Here is a 19661-nt window from a genome sequence, read left to right on the forward strand (position 1 = left end):
TGTGTTAAAGCTTATTTATCACTTCCTTCCTTGGCCTGCTTTTCATAATTTAAAGGAAGGACCTGACCTGACACAACAGCACTCTGGAAATGTCGCTGCTGCAGTTAGCAGCCCTGGCCCACAACCTACGCCAAAATACAATGAGAATGTCAAATATGTTCTATCTTAAATGATTAAGAAGGTCCAAGCTCTTTCTTTACCTCATCTGAAATGTCAATGCTAGAAATATATTTTTAAAAGTCCAAATATCTAGGTACTTCAGGCCCCCTCAAAACCCAACAGAGACCCTCAATTCATCCTGCACTAATAGTGCCTAACACTCATCAAAAACAGCTGTGCCTGGCAAAAATGACCATTTGCCTGCAGCCTTGGCTGTCATCAGATTCACCATCCCCCAGAGTCAAAATAAATATTCCCCCTTTTTTTTTTACTGAGTGAAAATTCTAGTAGGTAATAGATTTAAAAAATGAGTCAAAATATGTTTTACTGGAAAAAAGCTAATAAGAACCAATAAATGGGCTTGAGGATAAAGGTTCCCCATCTCCATGCAGCTTACACCCACTACTGTACAACAAGCAAACAAACAAAAATAAAACCATTGTAAACAAGCAAACAAACAAAAATAAAACCAGTATTATAGAATTTGAACTTGAAGATTGGATCTATTCTGCTTATTGGTCATATGAAAACCACCATCTCTACAGGCAAGTAAGTCTCCAAGACAAGACCTCAAAGACACCAAGAAACAGATACCCAAGAGTATGCTAATACTGTAACAGAAGTTCTACATATGAAGATAAGACAGGGAGAAAACACCCCCTCTTAAACAGACCTCTCTTAGAGCATGGTTCTTTGCTGTGTTGTCAGTGCCTAATTATTGATCATATGCTCAATGAATACTGTCAAATAGATGAGCCAAAAAATGAATTCCACTCCTGCAAAAACAAAATGCAGTTTTGAGCTTGCAGACATTAAGAGTGTAATATAAGATAGCTTGTCCTTCCGGGACATGAAAACCCAAAGAGCTGGAAATCTCAAGTGAGAGGAAATGAACCAGGCATAATCTAATCTCTCAGGAATGCTCATCTTCACCATTAAGTCCTCCTGCTCTGCTATTTGATTCAAGATGCTTCTCTGGCCAGACTCCTGGCTGGTTCAGGTTGTATTATCATAGGTCTTAGATGAAGAATGTTGGCTAAAATGAAAGATGACTAGATATTAAACTGCGTTTTCTGCAAGTATTTGTCCTTTCTTCAGGTTTGCCTTCACTAACATGAAAGATTGCTGCTTATTTTTAAGAAGCAAGATCCTATTTAATTAAAAGTATACTCCAGTTTTTATAATGTCCTTGAAAATAATAGATGCATATATAGTTTCAAAGCAGCCTGAAATCAGACTCTTAACAAATTATACCTAAAATTCCTTTACTTGCCTGTGTTTATTGGTAATAATAAGAGTCAGTGAATATTCAGTTAAGTGCTCACAGGTATTTATTAGGCACTAGGGCTAGGCTCTATGTTGGTTCCCAGGATTCACCAGTTAATAAAATGCAAGTGACCCTGCTCTCCTAAGACCAAAATGAAACAATTATTTGTAAGGGGAGTTACATAAAGGGGGGATTCCGAAGGTAGGAAATAAAAATAAAATGCCAAGTTCTGGATCCAGAAAAATAAAGAAGAGGTCACAAATTCTTGGAAGGGAAAAACATCTACTGTGGCTGCTGCAGAATTCAAAAGGGTAATGAAAAACGTGACTGGAGACGGCAGAGACTGATGAGGGCAGACCACAGAAGGTGTCGTTTAGGGACTTTGACCTTCTCCCTCAGAGCACCAGGGAGCATCCTTGTAGTTACAAAGGGATCTATCACATCGGTATTTGGAGGGGGGCTAGGGGGATTATATTTTAAGGCTACTGATGACACATCTGAGAGAATGGATTGTAAGAAAATCTAACATACAGAGGGAGAATAATTAGGAGGCAGTGGTCCAAGAGAAAGCTGTACAGGAGAAGTAAGGAGGCAAAGAAGTAAGGCAGCTTCTGAAGGCTGAGAACCACAGATACCTTGTACCAAGCAAACACTTGACAGGTTAGCTGTGTAGTCGTAACCCACTTTACGGATGAGAAAAGATAGAATCTGAGAGGGTCGTCATTCAGCAAATGGACAGCTAAAACTGGAATCAAATCAGAAAGACACCAAGGACCTTTTTAAACCAAGACTTGGGAAACTTGCCCTTTCCAATCCATTGACACGGTTTCGTTGGCTTTTATTTTTCTGATAACTATCTGGCAGTATATTGACAAAATCTGTGAAACTGTCAGTCTTTGACCTAGAAATTTCAACTTGGACAATAAAGCTGAAGGAAATAAGCCAAGGCAAGAAACCATGAGTCATGCGGCCTACAAGAGAAAACTGGAAGTAGCCTGAGGGGCTCGTTCTGAATCTGGGAAGAATATTAATAAGGTGGCGGTTCTTCATTTTCACAGCTCAGCCTACTCCATGGTCCATTCCTATGTGGCTTTGAGAAAACTGCTGAGTATCTTCTAGCATTCTTCAGGTACATCAAGGTATGTTCTCCCACTGTCTCTCAACTACCTGGGAAAAAACAGGCACTGACAATGCTAACTAGCCACTGTAGTTAAGGTTAGTGCCTTAGTAGCATCGTTGCAGCATCTTTGCCAGTTGCCTGGGAACTTACCAAGGAGAAAGTTCTGAGCAAGTTACCTGGGACACGCTATCTTCCTTATAATAGCCTCAGGAAGAGCTGTCCTTGAGACAAAGCTGAAGGGAGAGAGAAGTGAAGAACCCTGTTCCAGCACACGCTTGTCAGCAGTAAAGCTTAACACTGAACACATGAGCTGTGTCTTCACTGTACTCTAATGGGCTGCTCTTCCCTGGTTATCAAGGAGAAACTGAAGCTCGGAGAAACTTGAGCAGTGAGGCTCAGGCATCACTGATCGTGTGGGTGACCCAGCCAGCATGTTAATGCAGCTGTTCCAAAGCCAGATACAGGGTAGTTTGTGGTTTCTGTTGTGCAATGGCTGCCACATGCAAAATCAACAGCCAATAAATGAACAGATAAAAATATCAGTTAAATCATCTCAAAACTACAGTATTTAAAGTGTTAGACTCAATGAGTTTAAGTGAGGCAGCTGCTGGAAAAACATAAAATCAAAAACAAAGCAGAGAGGTTTTCCATAGATCTTCAGAGTGTCATTCAGAAGTACGGTCAGATGATGGAATGGGACAGAGAGGAGGAAGAAGAATACAGCTACCACAATGGCCCTGGTGTTATGCTGAGTGATCTGCCCATCTGAGCTCATTTGTGCTTCACAATATTCTGCAGTTAAGAATTGTCTCAATTGTATAGCAAGAAAAGGAAGACACTGAGAGACTTAGGGATTTCACCTAATTGAGTGTGACCTGAATCCAGATTTGTTGATACTAAAGTTCACATTCCTTCACTATAACACATTGACTCCCAATGCAAGACACTAGCAGAATGTTATCTGTGTTGTCCTTCTGATAGATAGTGTTATCACCTTCTTACCTAACCAGTATCAGGGACAATTACGTATTCACTCAGTAGGCACTTGGGGGAGAATTCACACTGTAGTAGGTACTGGTCTAAGAATACAGGCTGTTAAAAAAAAGTCCCTAAGTTCATAGAACTCACAATTTGGAAGAAAAATTTGTGATGATACTAATACACACTAATATTGATGTTTTAAAGAATTTAGGACCCCTTGCTATTTGGCTTAAAAGAGCAAACCCTCAGCCCTCGTAGGAACTCCACGATTCTGGATGGTTGAGATTCCAAATAACTGAGATTTTATTCATTTTGATCACACTCCGATGTCATCCTTTTCATTATTTAGTAATCTTTCAGTGCTCTGTCATTTCTACCAGAAGGCTCTGGGATTCAAATTTTGAGACCTTAAACTTCTACTTTTATTGTGTCCAAAAATGAAAAAAGAAACAAATAAGGGAACAAGAAAGATGTATTTCACTTGAGTGATTATTAAGCAAAACACAGTTTCTAATGTGTGTGCATGTAGTGTTGGGGCGTTGCACATAGCCAATCCTGCTTGTACAGGGACCAGGAGTTGATGTCTAAGGTTTTCCTCTATCATTCTCAAACTTATCTTTGAGACATCCTCTCACTGACCCTGGAGCTCACTCTTTTGGATACGTTGACTGGTCAACAAGCCCCTATGGTCTACCTGTCTCTCTCTGCCTGCCCTCCAATTCCAGCACTGGGGTTACATTCTGTCTGTTTTACATGCATTCCGGGATCCAAATTCAGGTCATAATGCCTGCACAGCAAGCACTTTATCCACGGAACAATTTCTCCAGTCCTAACCACCCCATGCATCATCTCAAGTAGCACAGGCTGGCCTTAAACTTGCTGTGTAGCCGAAGGTGACCTTGAAATGTTAACCCGCACACTCTCCCGCCCCACCTCCACTTCCCAGGTGCTGTGATGACAGGCGTGCTCTGCCACATCTGACTTATTTTCTAATCTTTATAAGCATTTATTTTTAAACCATAACTGCATGAGTTAAACCTTTCTTAGGTCACTACTATTCTTAGAAAAGGTAGGGACTATGGCTCAGAGAACCTGGGTCTGGGTTTGCCAAATGAAGAGATCTTGATCAAATCTCTACACACATCAGAAGCCTGAGGCTGCTCATTGTGCAAACCAATTGCTGGACTAGATTTCTCTCTAAAGAACGTCCAGCCCTGTGTTGTCTTTCCTGGGCTCCTTGTGCTGTGCATGAAGGCTGTTGTAGCCTCCACGGCCCAACATAAATGATTCGGGGTTCTCAAGTCCACAATTAGTAGTTTTGAGTACTGCCAGCTTAACTTCCGGTTGTCCCTCCTTTGTGCTTTAACTCTTGAGTCTATATGTAATAGCATCCTTGTCCTTAAATAGGCTGAATGAAAATGAATGTAAAGTATATCTGCAAAGCTTCTCAGTCCAAATACTGAACATATTAAATGCACTACTGCAATTACTTTAGTCTTACCAGCACTTCAATTGCATGTCATCTCCTCTATTTTATAAATATGAAATCAAAGATTCAATCAGTTAAGATGCCCGGTACTTAAGTTGTGGAGTTATGATTCAAGGTCAGGTTACATAAAAGACAATGGAAAGTCTACTAGAACCTATTGTCCTGAAAGTGTATTAAAACAGGAAGATATTAAAAGTCCTCCAGCTTGAAGTCAGAATTTAGAGCCTATAAAAATCGGCAGAAACGGTGAGTAGCTTGAAAAACAGAGTATAATAAGTATATTTTGTTTTTCCCCTACCAAGAGGTAAGAATATTTTATTACTATTTCCTAGATGTATTATATTTTCATCAAGCTAATTATGTGTAAACCCCCTAGGAGGTGGGGTTTAGGTAGCAAGGATGAGCAAGAATGTCAAAGGGCCCACTGTTAACTAGACAGGTAAGAAATATACACTTTGTTGAGCTTGTTGAGCCATTTATTAAACATGATAGGGAAAAATTAAATCCTTACCAAGCTAGATATGCAAGAATCCTGGTAAATTGCTTTTTCTTTCTCATTATATCTCTCTTCACCATGGTCATTAAATAGAACTATGTATTCAAAAGGCTTGAGAATTCAATAAGGATAGAATCATCTGAGCAGAGTCCAGCTTCTCTATGGGGCTAACATTGATGTGAGCAGTATGATACCATGTTCTCTTCTTAAACCATCTCTAGAAGAACCCACAGCTTCCATCAGTGTTTATGTGATCTTCAGCGCTCATGTCCTGCTTTGCCCTGGTTAAGGACAGTTGCTGTATTTTACTAAATCTCTAAGAACAGTTTCTGAGCAAAATACAGAGTACCTCCAAATCCTTGGCCATCACAAACAATGTGAAGATGAGCATTTCTTCTGTGTCTGATTGACTGAACACTTACTAACTGTCCTTAGTTAACAAATGCTTTACCATATTTGAAGGCCACATGCCAAAAATCTTGATCTCTCCTGCTGAACCTACATCATGGAGTGATAAAATTATTCTAGTGCCACCTCCCTATTAGACATAATATATATATATATATATATATATATATGTCACTACAAAACTAAAATGATGCTGTGATGAAGAAACAGCCAGTCTAGGCATCACTAGGACCTAGGAAACATGACTGGAAACCTTCTGGTTCATTGACTGTACTCAGTCACACCACTGAGCTCTGGAGACCAGAAATCAGAAAAAGTACATCTAGCATATAGTGTCCCATTTCTCATAGTCAAACTTCTCATATCACCTGGAACTCTTTGCGACTCTGATTTATTAACTGTACCCTTCAAGACCAAAGCTCATTCATAAGTGTTACGAGGCAAAAAAGAAAAGAAAAGAAGTGAACTCGAGAAAGTAACTTGCAAAATTCAGATACTTCTCGTATCTGTAGTAACGGTCACCATGCAGAAAGTGGGATGGGACAGACTGGGTACAAGTTAAGACTCATGAAGACAAGGGTGGTTATGATGATGACAAACAAGGCCTCGGGCAGAACTGGGGACTCGGAGTATCTGGCATTTGGAAAGCTGGAGTTTGCGGTGGCCGAGGATTTGGACGTAGAGCTTTGCATTTGCCCACAGCTGTGCTTTGAAACCAGAAGACACGAGTCTGTTGAAGACACTGTGAAGAAGTAGAGAAAAACCACAAAAAGTAACAAGGAAGCTAGGGTTTGGGGGAGGGTGACAAAAAAAATCCAGTTGTGGATGAACTCAGGAGAATCAAGCCAAGGCTAGGCCATCAACCAAACAGTCAGGGAGGGATAATGAAGGGCTCAGTAGGTGAGAGGAAATGGGCAGTGACAATTCTGAAGGAACCAGAGTGGGGCGGGCTCTTGCCTTTCAGCACCTTACTTTAGACTTCTACTAAGGAGTCTGGCTATGTGCATCTCCTCGGCTTTCCCGATATTCTCTTGAATATCCTCTGAAGCCACCGTCCACACACAAAAGATAGCTGCTTTCGTGTCTTCAATGCCAAATGCAAACGGTTACTGAGGGTATGTCATCATTGCCCAGAATAACTGTCTCATTGGCATTACTGAGGTCTCAATGTCATTGCACACTCCTCTCTTCCCGCCAAGCTTTCTTTCTCAAACCTTCTTCCTCTCTAGTAAACACTTGTGTCTCCATCTTCTTCCTGATCTTGCCTGGCTCACCCAGCTGCATGCATTGCTGCACTGGGCTTGCACTATCCTACGATTGACTTCCTTTCTGCATTCTATAAAAGTCTGACTCTCTGGTCAAATCTATTTTCTCCCTGCCACCCAAAAGCAGAAACTTCATGTGATTTATCTCTACGCTGTCGGTGTCTCACACATATAATGCACTGGGCAAAGTCTATGAAAAGAAACACGCTATACCACACTGCACATGAGAAGAAATCAATTTTGTGACATTGATGTCACAAAAAAAAAAACTGAGCAAAGCATTATCCATTCACCAAACAGTTATCTGTGCACTCACAGTAACTCAAACAGCTCCCTTGTCCTGTTTGATATGGGTGAAGCTTCAGTCAAATGTAGGACACAGGAAACTAGAGCCAGGAACTGAATCTTCCTTCCCTTTGAGTCTTCATGATCTACCACAGAATCAAATATGCAGCAGACAAATTGACAGTTCCATTAATCATCTCACAGGCATTGACTACCCAAACACAAAGCAGGTAGCCCCAAAGCTGTCATTACTATAGACCTTTGTTTATTTTAAATATACTCTCAATGCAAAATCATATAGTGTTATGTCCCATTTGCAAAGCATGCCTTTCTGTTGGCAAATACCTTCCCAGACATTTCCTCATGTAAATCACCAGATAGCCACAGAGTTTGGCAGCAGAAAATGGGAAATTTGCTGAATTTGGAAGTAGGACAGTTGGACTCCAATCTTGTCTTCACCATTTCCTGTCTGTATGACCTTGAAAAAAAGCCCTTCAGCCCAGTGCACATCTCAATTTCCTCCTCTGCAGAGCAGTGATAAGACCATCCTCTTCCTGCCTCCAGACTTAAGAGGATGGAGAAGAAAGACAGAGGTGGAAGGATACAATCTCACTGACTACCTACTATGCACCAAGCCTTTTCGTGCCTTGCTTAATTCTCACCTCAGTCCTACAAAGTTGGCTTTCTCTACTTCATGCTCATCGCAAGAGGAAACTGGGATCCAAAAGTAAGATGACTTTCCCAATGCCATTCTTTGGAATTCAGGCAGTCCTGCTTGACCCCTGATTGTCATAGAACCATAACGTCTGCTAAGTGAGACCACATCTGCAGTTGCTGATACTGTTCTAAATACATAGGTAGAGACAAAGAGTAACCAACCGTCTCTGGCTGAGGTCACAGGGTATGTCAGAGACAAGGCTGGGACCAGAAGTCAGCATTTCCCAATCCCTGACCTTCTGAAGCCCTCTCATTTAACCAAGCTGCCCCCAGGATCTCGGGAAAAGACATAAAGAGATGTGGTGCTTATTTATTCAGACCAGCTGCTCCAAATCTATTTTAAGATGAGCACTTCTAAAATCATGGAAGGTTGGTATCAAGTGTATCATTAAATATTCCATATTAATTGACCCTTTAGAGAATTCCCATGTGAAGAGCACATGCTGTTAGCTTCCTTTTAGGGAAGCAGCTCAAAGGCCAACTACACTTATGCAGCGCATACGTTGAAAGGACATGCAGACAGCAGCATAAAACACAGTTCCAATATATTTTGTCCACAGAAATCAAAAGCAATGACATTTGGCTGATCTGTGGTTCTCTCCACTAAAAGGCAAAGACAAAACAAAAAGCCAAAATGTAGATTAGATTGGCTATAACACTATGCAAAGTCTGTCCTCATAAGCTGTAGAGGTGAGTGGGTGGGAGAGGACCCAAAGAATGATGTCATTCCACACAATAGCTAATAACGGGTATATGAATTAGCGAGTATAACTACAGCACAGAAGGGAGAGACAGTGTCACTGCATTCAGTTAAGGCTATGGTGCTCCTGGCTCCTAGGTAAATATAAGCACGCCTAACTCTAGACACAGCATTAAATCGCATACTCTGGCCCAGTTGCCATAAAGCACAGTATTAACCGGCCCTCATTAATTTCTTTCATTTTCCTGTATGATTGTATCCTCTTTGCCCATCAAACACCTGCCAAAGGTCTGACCCCACTTCACTCTGAATAGTGAGATGAATAGTATGGAATCATCCAAATGTGGCATTTGATATCTTGAATTAACTTGACAATTCAGTATGTGACGAGCAGAGTGTCATTAACAACAACCACAGGCCAATCAGAGAACACACCAACAAAGCGGTGTCACAGGCAGCAACACAGCGGGGAAGAGAAGACCCCTCTGCATCTCATGCTCAGCTGTGCTGATAGCCTCGGTGAGGGGATTCGGTTCACTCTGAACGTTCTAATTCCAACCCGGATGCCACTCTGAACTACTTCTTAGCACACATTAATAATTCCCGCTTGGCCTCAGAGTGTCTATCTTCACAGTGCCTGCCTCTTTGAGCAGAAAAAAATACATGACAGGTGCTTCCTAAGTGAGACTCAGCAGCCTTGGGCAGACTTTTGCAGAAGTGGTGGTAATGACTATTGTAAAAACTGTTAGTATCCAATGTGCACTCACAGCCAGTCACAGACCTAGTTCATTCAGGCGGAATGTCTTTTGGTTATGTCTATTTTAGAGAATAAGGAAGCTCAAGAAAAGGCAGGTTCCCATCACTTTCAAAAGGCCACTCGGTAGTAAAGCAGAAGGACAATGTTGTCTGCTATGATCGGCAATGGCACTGAATGGACGGATATCTGAGGTTTACAAGGGCATGGGTAGACTTGACTATGTCTTACAAAAGTCATGCGGTTATCTTTGAAAGGACAGCAAACAAAGAGTCATCATTCTCAACCCAGCAATGAACTTACGCTTATTTATATGCTCCTGTTAAGTGTGAGTCCTTGTGTCAACTTCCAAAGACACCTTATCAGTAAATTAATCTATGAAGCCTCAAACAAGTCACAGCATGGCAGAGAGATGAATAAGAAAAAAACTGCCAAACAAGGCACATTGCAACTCCACCTATGCACACCAGGTTGTTGCACCAACCTGAAAGGGAAGTCAGGAAGACCTGCTACAAGGGGACACTGGACCGAATCTTCCAGCAAATGAGGAAGAGCTCTGGACACAGAGAAAATGGCATGCAAATTTGCACATTGATGTTTTAACAGCGCAGCTCATCCACGAAAGCATGAACGAGTGTCAGGAGTACAGTGGAGGGAGCCTTGAAAGAGAGAAGAGGACCAGACCATGGGGGCGTATATGCTCTCTAAGGATCCTGGAGTTAATCTGAGGCCCATCAGGAACCACAAAGCAGTTATAAGCAGTTATAAGGAAGTTGAATAACCACTTATCTGCCCCAGTGGTACAGGTCAAAACCAGGGTTGCTCTTCATTATGCTCGATGTTCATCAGCTTATCTTTGTGATTCTACCCTGAAAGCATTCCCTAAATCAAGTGAGGGAAATAACAGGTATGCTTGCAAATGGAAAGACACAGGAGAGAGCTAATGATGCAGGGGAGCATAAAGGAAAGGCTGAAGGAGAAACTTACTTTTATTCTCCAGGAAGACTGCTCATTCACTCATGGTACAAGAGAGAATGTACCAACTATGGTCACAGAGGCAGGTAAAAAAGCCAGAGAAAGCCTTCCTTTGATTTTATTTTCTCTCCAGGACAGGAAGCAGGGGCATCACTTAAAAAGGAGGATGGAGGAGAAGGAAGTGATGGATTATACATGAAAAGAAAGAGTATGTACTCAGGCATCATTTTGGACAGTGAAAAAGTAAATGACTAGGACAGTTCTCAAACTGTTTAGGGTCAAAACTCCTTTATACTCTTTAAAAAAAAAACGGACTATGAGATCTGATAGCAGCTTGTGTTTAACATACTCAAAAATCAATCCTGAAAGATCTTTATACACAAGAACATAGTCCATCATTAGTCATAGCAATGGCATTTATAATATGCAACCTTCACAAATTTCCAATGTAGATGTGTGAGAAAAATGAGAATTTAAAAGGAGGATGCTGTATGAATATTATAAAAGAAGTTGGGCCTCAAGGAATACATTGAAAGCCTCTCTGCAACTGCCTGGAGTTCCCAGGCTTTGAGAGCACCTAGTCTAGATAAACAGAACTGACACGATAGGGTAGATTCCGGTACTCCCTTGAGGTTTAGGGACCATGAACTTCAAGTCAGAAGAGTCCCCATGGTGTGATTTTCCTCCATCACCTTTAGAAGCTCAGCCGTAGTCAGGAAATAAGTAACATGCTGGATTTAGCCAGGGTTCTGTTTACCCAACGGAGCAAGATAAATAAGCGAAGCCAAGGAAGTACTCGAAAGGGTTCTGGAAAGTGAGCCATGCAGGAAGGAAGCAAAGCCATGACTGCAGTGAAGAGGCGGTAGAGGCAAAGAGTTCAAAAGACCACTGGACGTTAGGAATTAGCAGAATAAGCCAGAAGGAAGGGGGCAGTGACATAGTGAGATGCTTGAAACTGAGACACCAGAGGGTAACGGGTAAGAACCAGTTCAATACCCTAACTCATCTCTTCAGTCCACCCAAGCCTGACGCCTCGGGCTCAGCCTAGGTCAGATCCACTCTGTTCCCATTCAGAGGTCCCCAAAGCCTGTCTGTTGCGTGTCTTAACTACTTCTCTAAGCTTCTATGCTCCTCTCCAGCCTTCTACTCACCACCTTGTTCTGGCCTCACCCTCTTCTGACCAAGCTCCATCCACACGTTTGTCCATGCCCATTATTGCCACAGCAAATCCATCCTGATGGTTTTAAGTTTTCTACCATGTCCAGACTTCACCCAATGGTGGCAAATAGGAGCTGCCAATGCGAATGAAGTGTCCATGGCGATAAATTAACAACATGGATGCCACAAGATGATCAAGGGAAGAGACCATGGCATGAATGTAACTAAGGTGAAAATGCAAATGTGTGAAAGGAATGCTTAGATAAGAAAGAGACAGCAAAGGAGGCAGCAGGAATGAGAGCCAAGAGACGCACAAGACAGCAGAGTGGGATGGGAAGGGAACAGCCCATTGGGAAGGCAGTGGTCGGTCATGGCGACTGCTGTGGAATTTATGAAAAGTGATTAAAAGAGGGAAGATCCCTAGATTGGAGAAATCTCATTTACATAAAAATCTCTCCCACTGTGGGGTAGGGGGAGGGGGAGGGGGAGGGAGGGAGGGAGGGAGGGAGGGAGGGAGACAGAAAGAGAAAAGAAAGGACTCATTCTCCTCTCTATGACATCTATAGGACCGCACTTCACAGATGAAGCTTTAGTTACTATGAAACCCTGATTAATCCACCAACTAGGCCACCAGAAGAAATGTTTAAAATGCCTAAAAATATGGAAGCCGTGTTGCAGGAAAAGGCCATGATCAGCATGGACTTTTACACAGGTAGACGATACAAAAGAACAATTTAGCAAATAAAAAGGTAGTTGACTTCCAGGGAGATGAAAAACTGCATTATTCAGAATAAACTAGAACTGTAACCAAGAAACCATTCTTTTTGGACAATGAGAGCTTTTTGTCCCTTCATTCTCTTTAATCTAATATTCTATACACACCACCACTTGATGCTGGAGACAGAAAATGCAGACATGTAATACACACAGCTATGCCTGAAGTGATACAATTATAGGGTTTTTTAAATATATAGTCAAGTACAATAGAAATAAGGATATATTTATATAATTCTTAAAAAAACAGTAACATGAAAATGAAACTGGGCGTAAGCCTGTGTACGATAGTCAGATTTTTTACAAATGCCACATCACTAATTCTCTGCTTACAGGACAATATTATAAAGAAAAAAGTGGAAAGCAATAATTCATGAGTTGAAATAGTATTCAGAAGAAAACCTTCAGGAATCTTTTGAATTTATATCATTTATGTTTGCACACAGGCAAATACCTTTTCATATATATGCACATACATAAACAGGAATACTATAACATATAATTGACATAACCTTTTGTGGTTTCTTTGTTTGTTTGTTTGTTTTGCTTTTGAGACACAGCTTCATATAGTCATAGCTGTTCTTAAACTCCAGATCTTCTTGCTTTCAGTTCCCAAATGTTAGAATTACAGGTATCAATCAAGACATCTGAATTAAAATCTGTATAAATCCAAAAAAATTAAATAGATATAAAATAAAATTTCTATGTACTAGAAAACAACTTTCTTTTTAACCTTTTTTCCCTGCTAGTCATTACCTCAACTTTCTACTCTCTTTTTAACAAAATTACCCTCAAAGAAATGTCTACACCAGCTATTCTGTCCATTCTTAATTTCTCTTCTTCACTATGGTTTTTGCCTTCCAGACTATCAAATTTCTCTTTGGTTAAGGTCACCAAGGAACTTCAGACCATGTAAATCAATATTCTAACCTGGGTCCTCACTTTCCTTGATCTATCAGCAACATCTGACACGCCAATCACTCTTTCTCCAAGCGCTTCATTTACTGTCTGGAACCCTCCTCTGAAGTTTACCTCCTGACCCGAGGTCATTTCCTCTCAACTCTCTTCCTCCTGAACATCCATGACACAAATCCTGAGTGCTCACTCAGACTTTGTGTCTTCTTTCACTGCTACTCAGGAGATGCTACCTAGCATCCAATTTCATTATTTCAAATGCTACCTCTACTTGGTGACTCCAACATTTACTTCTACATCTTCAACTTCTCCAGTTATCTGCTCAGTCTCTTCCTCTGGGTGGCTACTGAGATCAAGCATGCCAGCTTCAGGTCTGCCTCCTTTTCTTCCACATACATCCAAAACCCCTTTTTCTCTAGACTTCTCCATCTCTGTCAATGGCCGCTGAGGCCAGACTCTCAGTCATCCTTGACTCCCGCCTTCTTCTCATACCCAACGTAGCCAGCTGGTCTCCACCTTCAAAAAGCATGCAGAACTCTATCATTTCACCATCTGCTGCTCCTGTTCTGGTCATGGCTGCCAGGCCTTTTGTCTGAATGGCAGCACCAGCCCAACTCTTCCATCCTTGCAAACCAGCAGCCACAGTGACCCTGATAAAAAAGGTAAGTTAGGTCACATCATGACGTCACTCAAATCTTCATGTGGAATCCCACTTCACTCAGAGTGAAAACCAAAAGTCAATATAAGGACCCACAGACTAAAATTTAGACCCCTACTATCTCCTCAAATTCATTCCGTTCTATCCCACACTCATTCTCCTCCAGCTTTGCTGGTCTTGATACTCTAGTGTCTCCGGCCTTCCCATTTGTATACCCTCTGCTGAGAATTGTTTTGCTTTCTTTTCTTTTGTTTTGTTTTCAGACATCTACATTCCTACATTCCCTGACTCCCTTCAGGTTTCTGCCTAATTATCACTGTCTCAGAAAAGGCTTTCTTACATAACCTACCTTCTACCAAATGACATTTCTCTCCATTCCCTTCCCTGGCTTCAGATGTCCTCATTGCACTATTATATCACATAGTCATCTACTTATGGTCTACCTCCTCCACCACCATAAGCATCCCTTTAAGGCAAAGACTCTGTGACATGTGTTTAGTGCTCAAAGCTAGTGTCCTAGACAAGGTTCTTTGTAAGAACAAAAAATTATGTATTGAAGAAACTCTTCAATAATGAACAATTCATGTTAAGACAACTCCAAATTTATTCAGACTATATATAATGGTAAATAAACCCCACCAAATATATGAAAACCATTCCAGGATATATTATGGCCCAAATAAATAAAATAATACTACTAAAATAATCTCAGCAATTACAAATCTCCAACTACTTCTATACAGTGATGGAGATCTTCTTAGACACTAAAAATGACATCAAGCCACTAAACCCAACCCCTTTCTGCAAGAGCATAATTACTAATAGGGTTCTCATTGAATCACTGATCTTCATTATGTCTTGGCCATAATACTGTTTGTATTGAAAAATAAATCTATCTAATATATACAGACACAAAAGTATTGAATTTTCAGTGGTCATCTGAGATCTATTTAACTTTGATCTTTATAATAGAACATGATAAATCTAAAACAAAAGTGACATTTTCCTTTTTTCTTTGTTTTCATTTGTTTTAGCCAAGGGTGAGTTTGAAACCCTGGTCCCCTTGCCTGCATCTCCTGAGTGCCAAGCACTACAATAACAGGCATATGCTACCATGTCCATTATGAATGAAAGAAAAATTTACACTAGTATTTCATAAGTATGTTTCTTAATTGAAGATCATTATCTTATCAAGATGGTGAGACCATGAAGATGCTGTGGTCCATGCCTAGGAAGATATTTCTATTTTAGAAATTAGCTTATGAATACTGAAAGATTCAAACCTATAATTGAACAATCATTATTTGCAGTGTAGTTGCATTTTAATGTAAACAAGACAGAAGGCTGACAAAGGGGAAATGAAATGACATCCCACTCACTAGAATAAACACCCTGATTTAAAAAGGTTACTCATTTTATAGCCTCTTTGGGGAAAAGTACACACAAACACACACACACACACACACACACACACAATGCACACTCAGTAAGCAAAACAGCAAATAAAGTCCCCTTTGTTGGCATTTGTCAAAACATTATCAGAATAACCCAAACCACTTAAGTATGATCTTCTAGCTATTTCCAACTCTGGAAGATAATGTGTCATGTGGAAATGGTGTATTTCAAATTAATATCTTCATCAGAAAAAGTCAGGTATAGAAGGAATGACTCTTGGAAACAGCCCACAACCACAAGTGCTAGGAATAGCATCTCTAACTTCAGGAAAGCAAGCTCTGCTGGGATGCAGGTCACTATTAGCAAAGCACATTTTGAGCTGCATGTGTAAACAAAGGAAAATGCAGTTCTAAAAAAGTAAGTTTATGCAACTTATGAGAGAAAGCCCAGCAAGCTCTTTCTGAAGAGATGACAACTAGGTGGGGACCTGGAGGGAGTCAGGGAATGTGAAATTGCAGGTGCTTGGGGGAAAGAAGCAGGAATGTCCCCACAGAGGAGAAACCAAATACACTAGGCTATAGTGTTCCCTATACACTTCTCCCTTATACACTATGATGGCAGCTGACAGGGTAAGAACGTCATAACCAGGAATGACCAGAAAACCTTGCATGGGGTAGAAATATTTACAGATACTAGCACACAGGAACTTGTAGATCTTTGCAATTTAGATTTTTGGGGTTTTTTTTGTTTTTTGTTTTTGTTTTTTTGGTTTTACGAGACAGGGTTTCTCTGAATTGTTTTGGAGGCTGTCGGTCCAGCCTGGCCTCAAACTCACAGAGATCCGCCTGCCTCTGCCTCCCGAGTGCTGGGATTAAAGGCGTGCGCCACCACCACCCAGCTTGCAATTTAGATTTTTAATTGTATCCCAATACCTATTTTATGACAATAGCAGATATACTACTTTAGGTAATTTTGCTAATAGTGAATGTTTATTAAATATACAGTATTGCTGAGTATTGTAGGCATGTTAAATATGTCACCTTGTTTCAAAAAATACATTTAGTAAGTCTCATTTAATAATATAATGACAATGTGTATTATGCAAATGCATAGGCTTAGCTCTCAGCTCTCAACCTCTCTTCAATGGGGCCAAGAATCAAGAAGGAAACAAAAACAGACACCCCACACTCAGGTACTAACTTTCCAGGGCCACTGAGAAGAAGTTCTCTTGACATTCATCTGTGAGAAATCACTGAATTTAGAACCAGAGAGCTCAGAGGTGAGCTGACTGAAGAACTCAAAAGAAAAACCTAATGAAGAGTCATTTCACGGCCCTACTTACCTCATTATAGCCTGGTGCCTATTGATACCAGCGCAGCAATTCCTTGAGGCAAAGTATCTTGGTATGTTCACCGTGGGGCCCTCAGTTGGGAACAGAACTCTTAGAGAATCCTGCATGCTCCATTTCATTGAAGATGTTAATAATGACCTCACTCATCAAGCAGATTATATTCTATAGACAATGTGTTTTATGAGAAGAAATAGGCAAGCGTATCTGACAAGATTCCATCCATTGTTAGGAGTCAAATAAAGGTTTGAGGGTCAAAGAATACCCAGCGGTCCAAAAAAAAAAGGGGGAAGAGAGGGAGGGAGGGAGGGAGGGAGGGAGGGAGGGAGGAAGGAAGGAAGGAAGGAAGGAAGGAAGGAAGGAAGGAAGGAAGGAAGGAAAAACTTGATTATTATGGACAACTTTAATAAGTAACTGCTGAAAATTCCAGAAACTGAACCTTCAGGAAAAGTACACTGGCACGTGGAGTGAAAGCACCTTAATCCATGCTGCTGCTGTTTCTGAGGCTACCATTCAAGCGGAATTGGGCTCTAGGAACTTCCTCCTGTGCACTGCAGGACAGTATTCAGCTAACAGTAGCTCTGACAGTAGGGAAACAACCTGAGCCCCTCCACTAAGGATCTGGAGCAGGCAGGATTCTGGGAAAGTCCCCAGAACCAGCAATCACCATCCAGGTTTGTAAGAGAGTATAAAAGAATTGATCCTTATGGTAAACACACACGGCGCTCACCACTTATATATCTGTGTTTTCCTTGGGCAAGCAGTCAGGGGATGCAGAATTTGAAGTGAGAAGGTACCCTGATGAAATACTGGCAACCAGAGTTGGGCGTCGGGGGTCCCTGCTTTAAATATGAGATTATTACCCGCCATAAGGTCGTTTCCTTCTGCAAGGACACAGCTCTGGTTAAGTGGCTGAAGCTCTGTATCATACAGGGCAACTGCTAAAATGTGTCATGAAAATGGGTTCTTTCCTTTCCCTTTTAAGTTGAAAGGTTTCCTTTTGTGTGTGCGTGTGAAAGAGAAAATAGAAGTTCTGAGTTGTATTGAACATCCTCTCAACAGAAACTTTCCGACAGGACCAAAAAAAGCAACATTGAGCTGCACCGTGACTTCCAGGGCAACATTTTCATCAGAAGCCCCAAAGAGGTAGCTCCGAGCAAGGCTAGGGCCATAGGAGTCTATGCGCCCCCACACCACCTGAACACAGGACCCAATGAAAGAAAGCGGAATCTCCAGTGAAACTTCTCACTTCCTGCCCCTGGGGAGAGAGGCTGGACTGGCTCCCCTCTTGGTTTCAGACAAGCTGTAAACATAACCATCCAGGTTGCCAGCAGGCCACAGGCTTGGGGAGGCGGCGGGGGGGGGGGGTTCGGGAAGCATCTCTTCGTCCTCTGACCAGGGTCATTCCTATACAGATAACGGTGCCAAACGCCCTCCACTTCCTAGATTTCTCATGTATGGCAGGGTTCCTCTTTCCAGAACGTGCGGACCAAATGCAAAGCAAAAAAACAACTCAACGCAAATTTACTTCATCACTTCATTTCATTCCTTTTGTTATTTTAGAGCTGGATCGGACTCTTTGTTAACACACACCAGGCGGGGGGGGGGGGGGAATGGGAAACGCACCCTAAGATAACTAACTCATTTCTTCCCGCCTCCCAGAAAGCAATTAGGATTCCACACACCATCTCCGGACGCATGGTTTTAGCATTCAGCTGAGAAGCTAAACCATTTCAAGGCAAGGTAGGTGTAGCCCCCAAGCTGAGAGCTGAGAGGCAGGACAGGCTGAGCGCACCTAGATGTTTGCATTTACACAAAGAAATTATCTGGATGATTAATGGGAGCCTCTGGAGGGCGGCGGGGTCGCGGGGCGGCCTCCATACCTGGGACATCTGCGGCCTCAGGTTGATCTCTTTCAGGTTGATGGAGTGTGCCCGCAAGTTATTGAGCAGCTGGCAGAGCAGGACTCCATCGCGGAGGGTCTGCGCCAGGTCGAACACCTGCGCCGAGTCCCAGGTCACCCGGTGGTTGGCGGGCAGCACTTTGCAGTGGATGAGCCACTGGGCGCACTGCTTCCACGGCTCCATGCCCGACGGCTCCGGGACACGGCCCGGCCGGGGCGGGCGGCGACTCTGAGGTGGCCGCCGCCGCCGATCTTCCGCGCCCCGCCGACGCCAGCCGCCGGTGGCCCCTTGGCCGCTCTGCTTCTCGGGAGCGGGCGCCGCTGACGGCGGCTCGAGAAGCCGCGTGGGATTTGCCTCGGGTCCCCGCCCGGATGCGCCGCGGCCCGGCCGCCGCTGCAGCCGCGAGTGCCGCCCGCCCTCTCTCCGTGCGCCTCGGCCGGCTCGACCGCGCACAGGCTTCCGACTCGCGAGCCCGGCGCCCCGCGACTGAGCATGCCCAGCGCGCCCGGCCGGTCTGTGCGGTCCGCGAGTGCCGGGAGGCGCGGGTGCGAGTGTGCCCGCCGCCCTGGCAGGGGGTCCGGGGCCGAGGGCGGGGCGGCTGGGGGAGGAGCGGGCAGAGTGGGGGCGGTGGCTACAAAGGGGATCCCGGAGCCCCCGCCCGCCCGCGAACCCTCGGGTGCGCAGAAGCTTGCACAACCCTGGGCGCCCAGGGATTAGCCCAACGCCGCGGCTTCCTAGGAAGTGTGCCGGAACACTGAGATACCCTGGGGTGTCCCCCGGGACACCCTAAACAATGAATTCGATTTAAATTAAAAGGGTCTCAGAGGAGCCGCGGCTTAACTGGGACACCGGCAACCGGGAGACAGGAGGCACCGTGCACTCCGCGCATCTGG

General features: G+C 42.9%; 1 protein-coding gene across 2 annotated transcripts in view; it reads right to left on the reverse strand.

Moving 5' to 3' along the window:
• The window catches only part of Vav3 (vav guanine nucleotide exchange factor 3), a 319658-nt gene extending 300707 nt beyond the window's left edge, over window positions 1-18951 (reverse strand). For both annotated transcript variants that reach the window (XM_005076659.4, XM_040752019.1), the window contains exon 1: window positions 18748-18951. In XM_005076659.4, coding sequence (XP_005076716.1) covers window positions 18748-18951 — 204 coding nt within the window. The remainder of the gene's footprint in view (window positions 1-18747) is intronic.
• Window positions 18952-19661: the final 710 nt, after the last annotated feature.

The sequence above is a fragment of the Mesocricetus auratus genome, unplaced genomic scaffold (genome assembly GCF_017639785.1).
Source record: "Mesocricetus auratus isolate SY011 unplaced genomic scaffold, BCM_Maur_2.0 Super-Scaffold_100009, whole genome shotgun sequence".
Classification (NCBI taxonomy): Eukaryota; Metazoa; Chordata; class Mammalia; order Rodentia; family Cricetidae; genus Mesocricetus; species Mesocricetus auratus.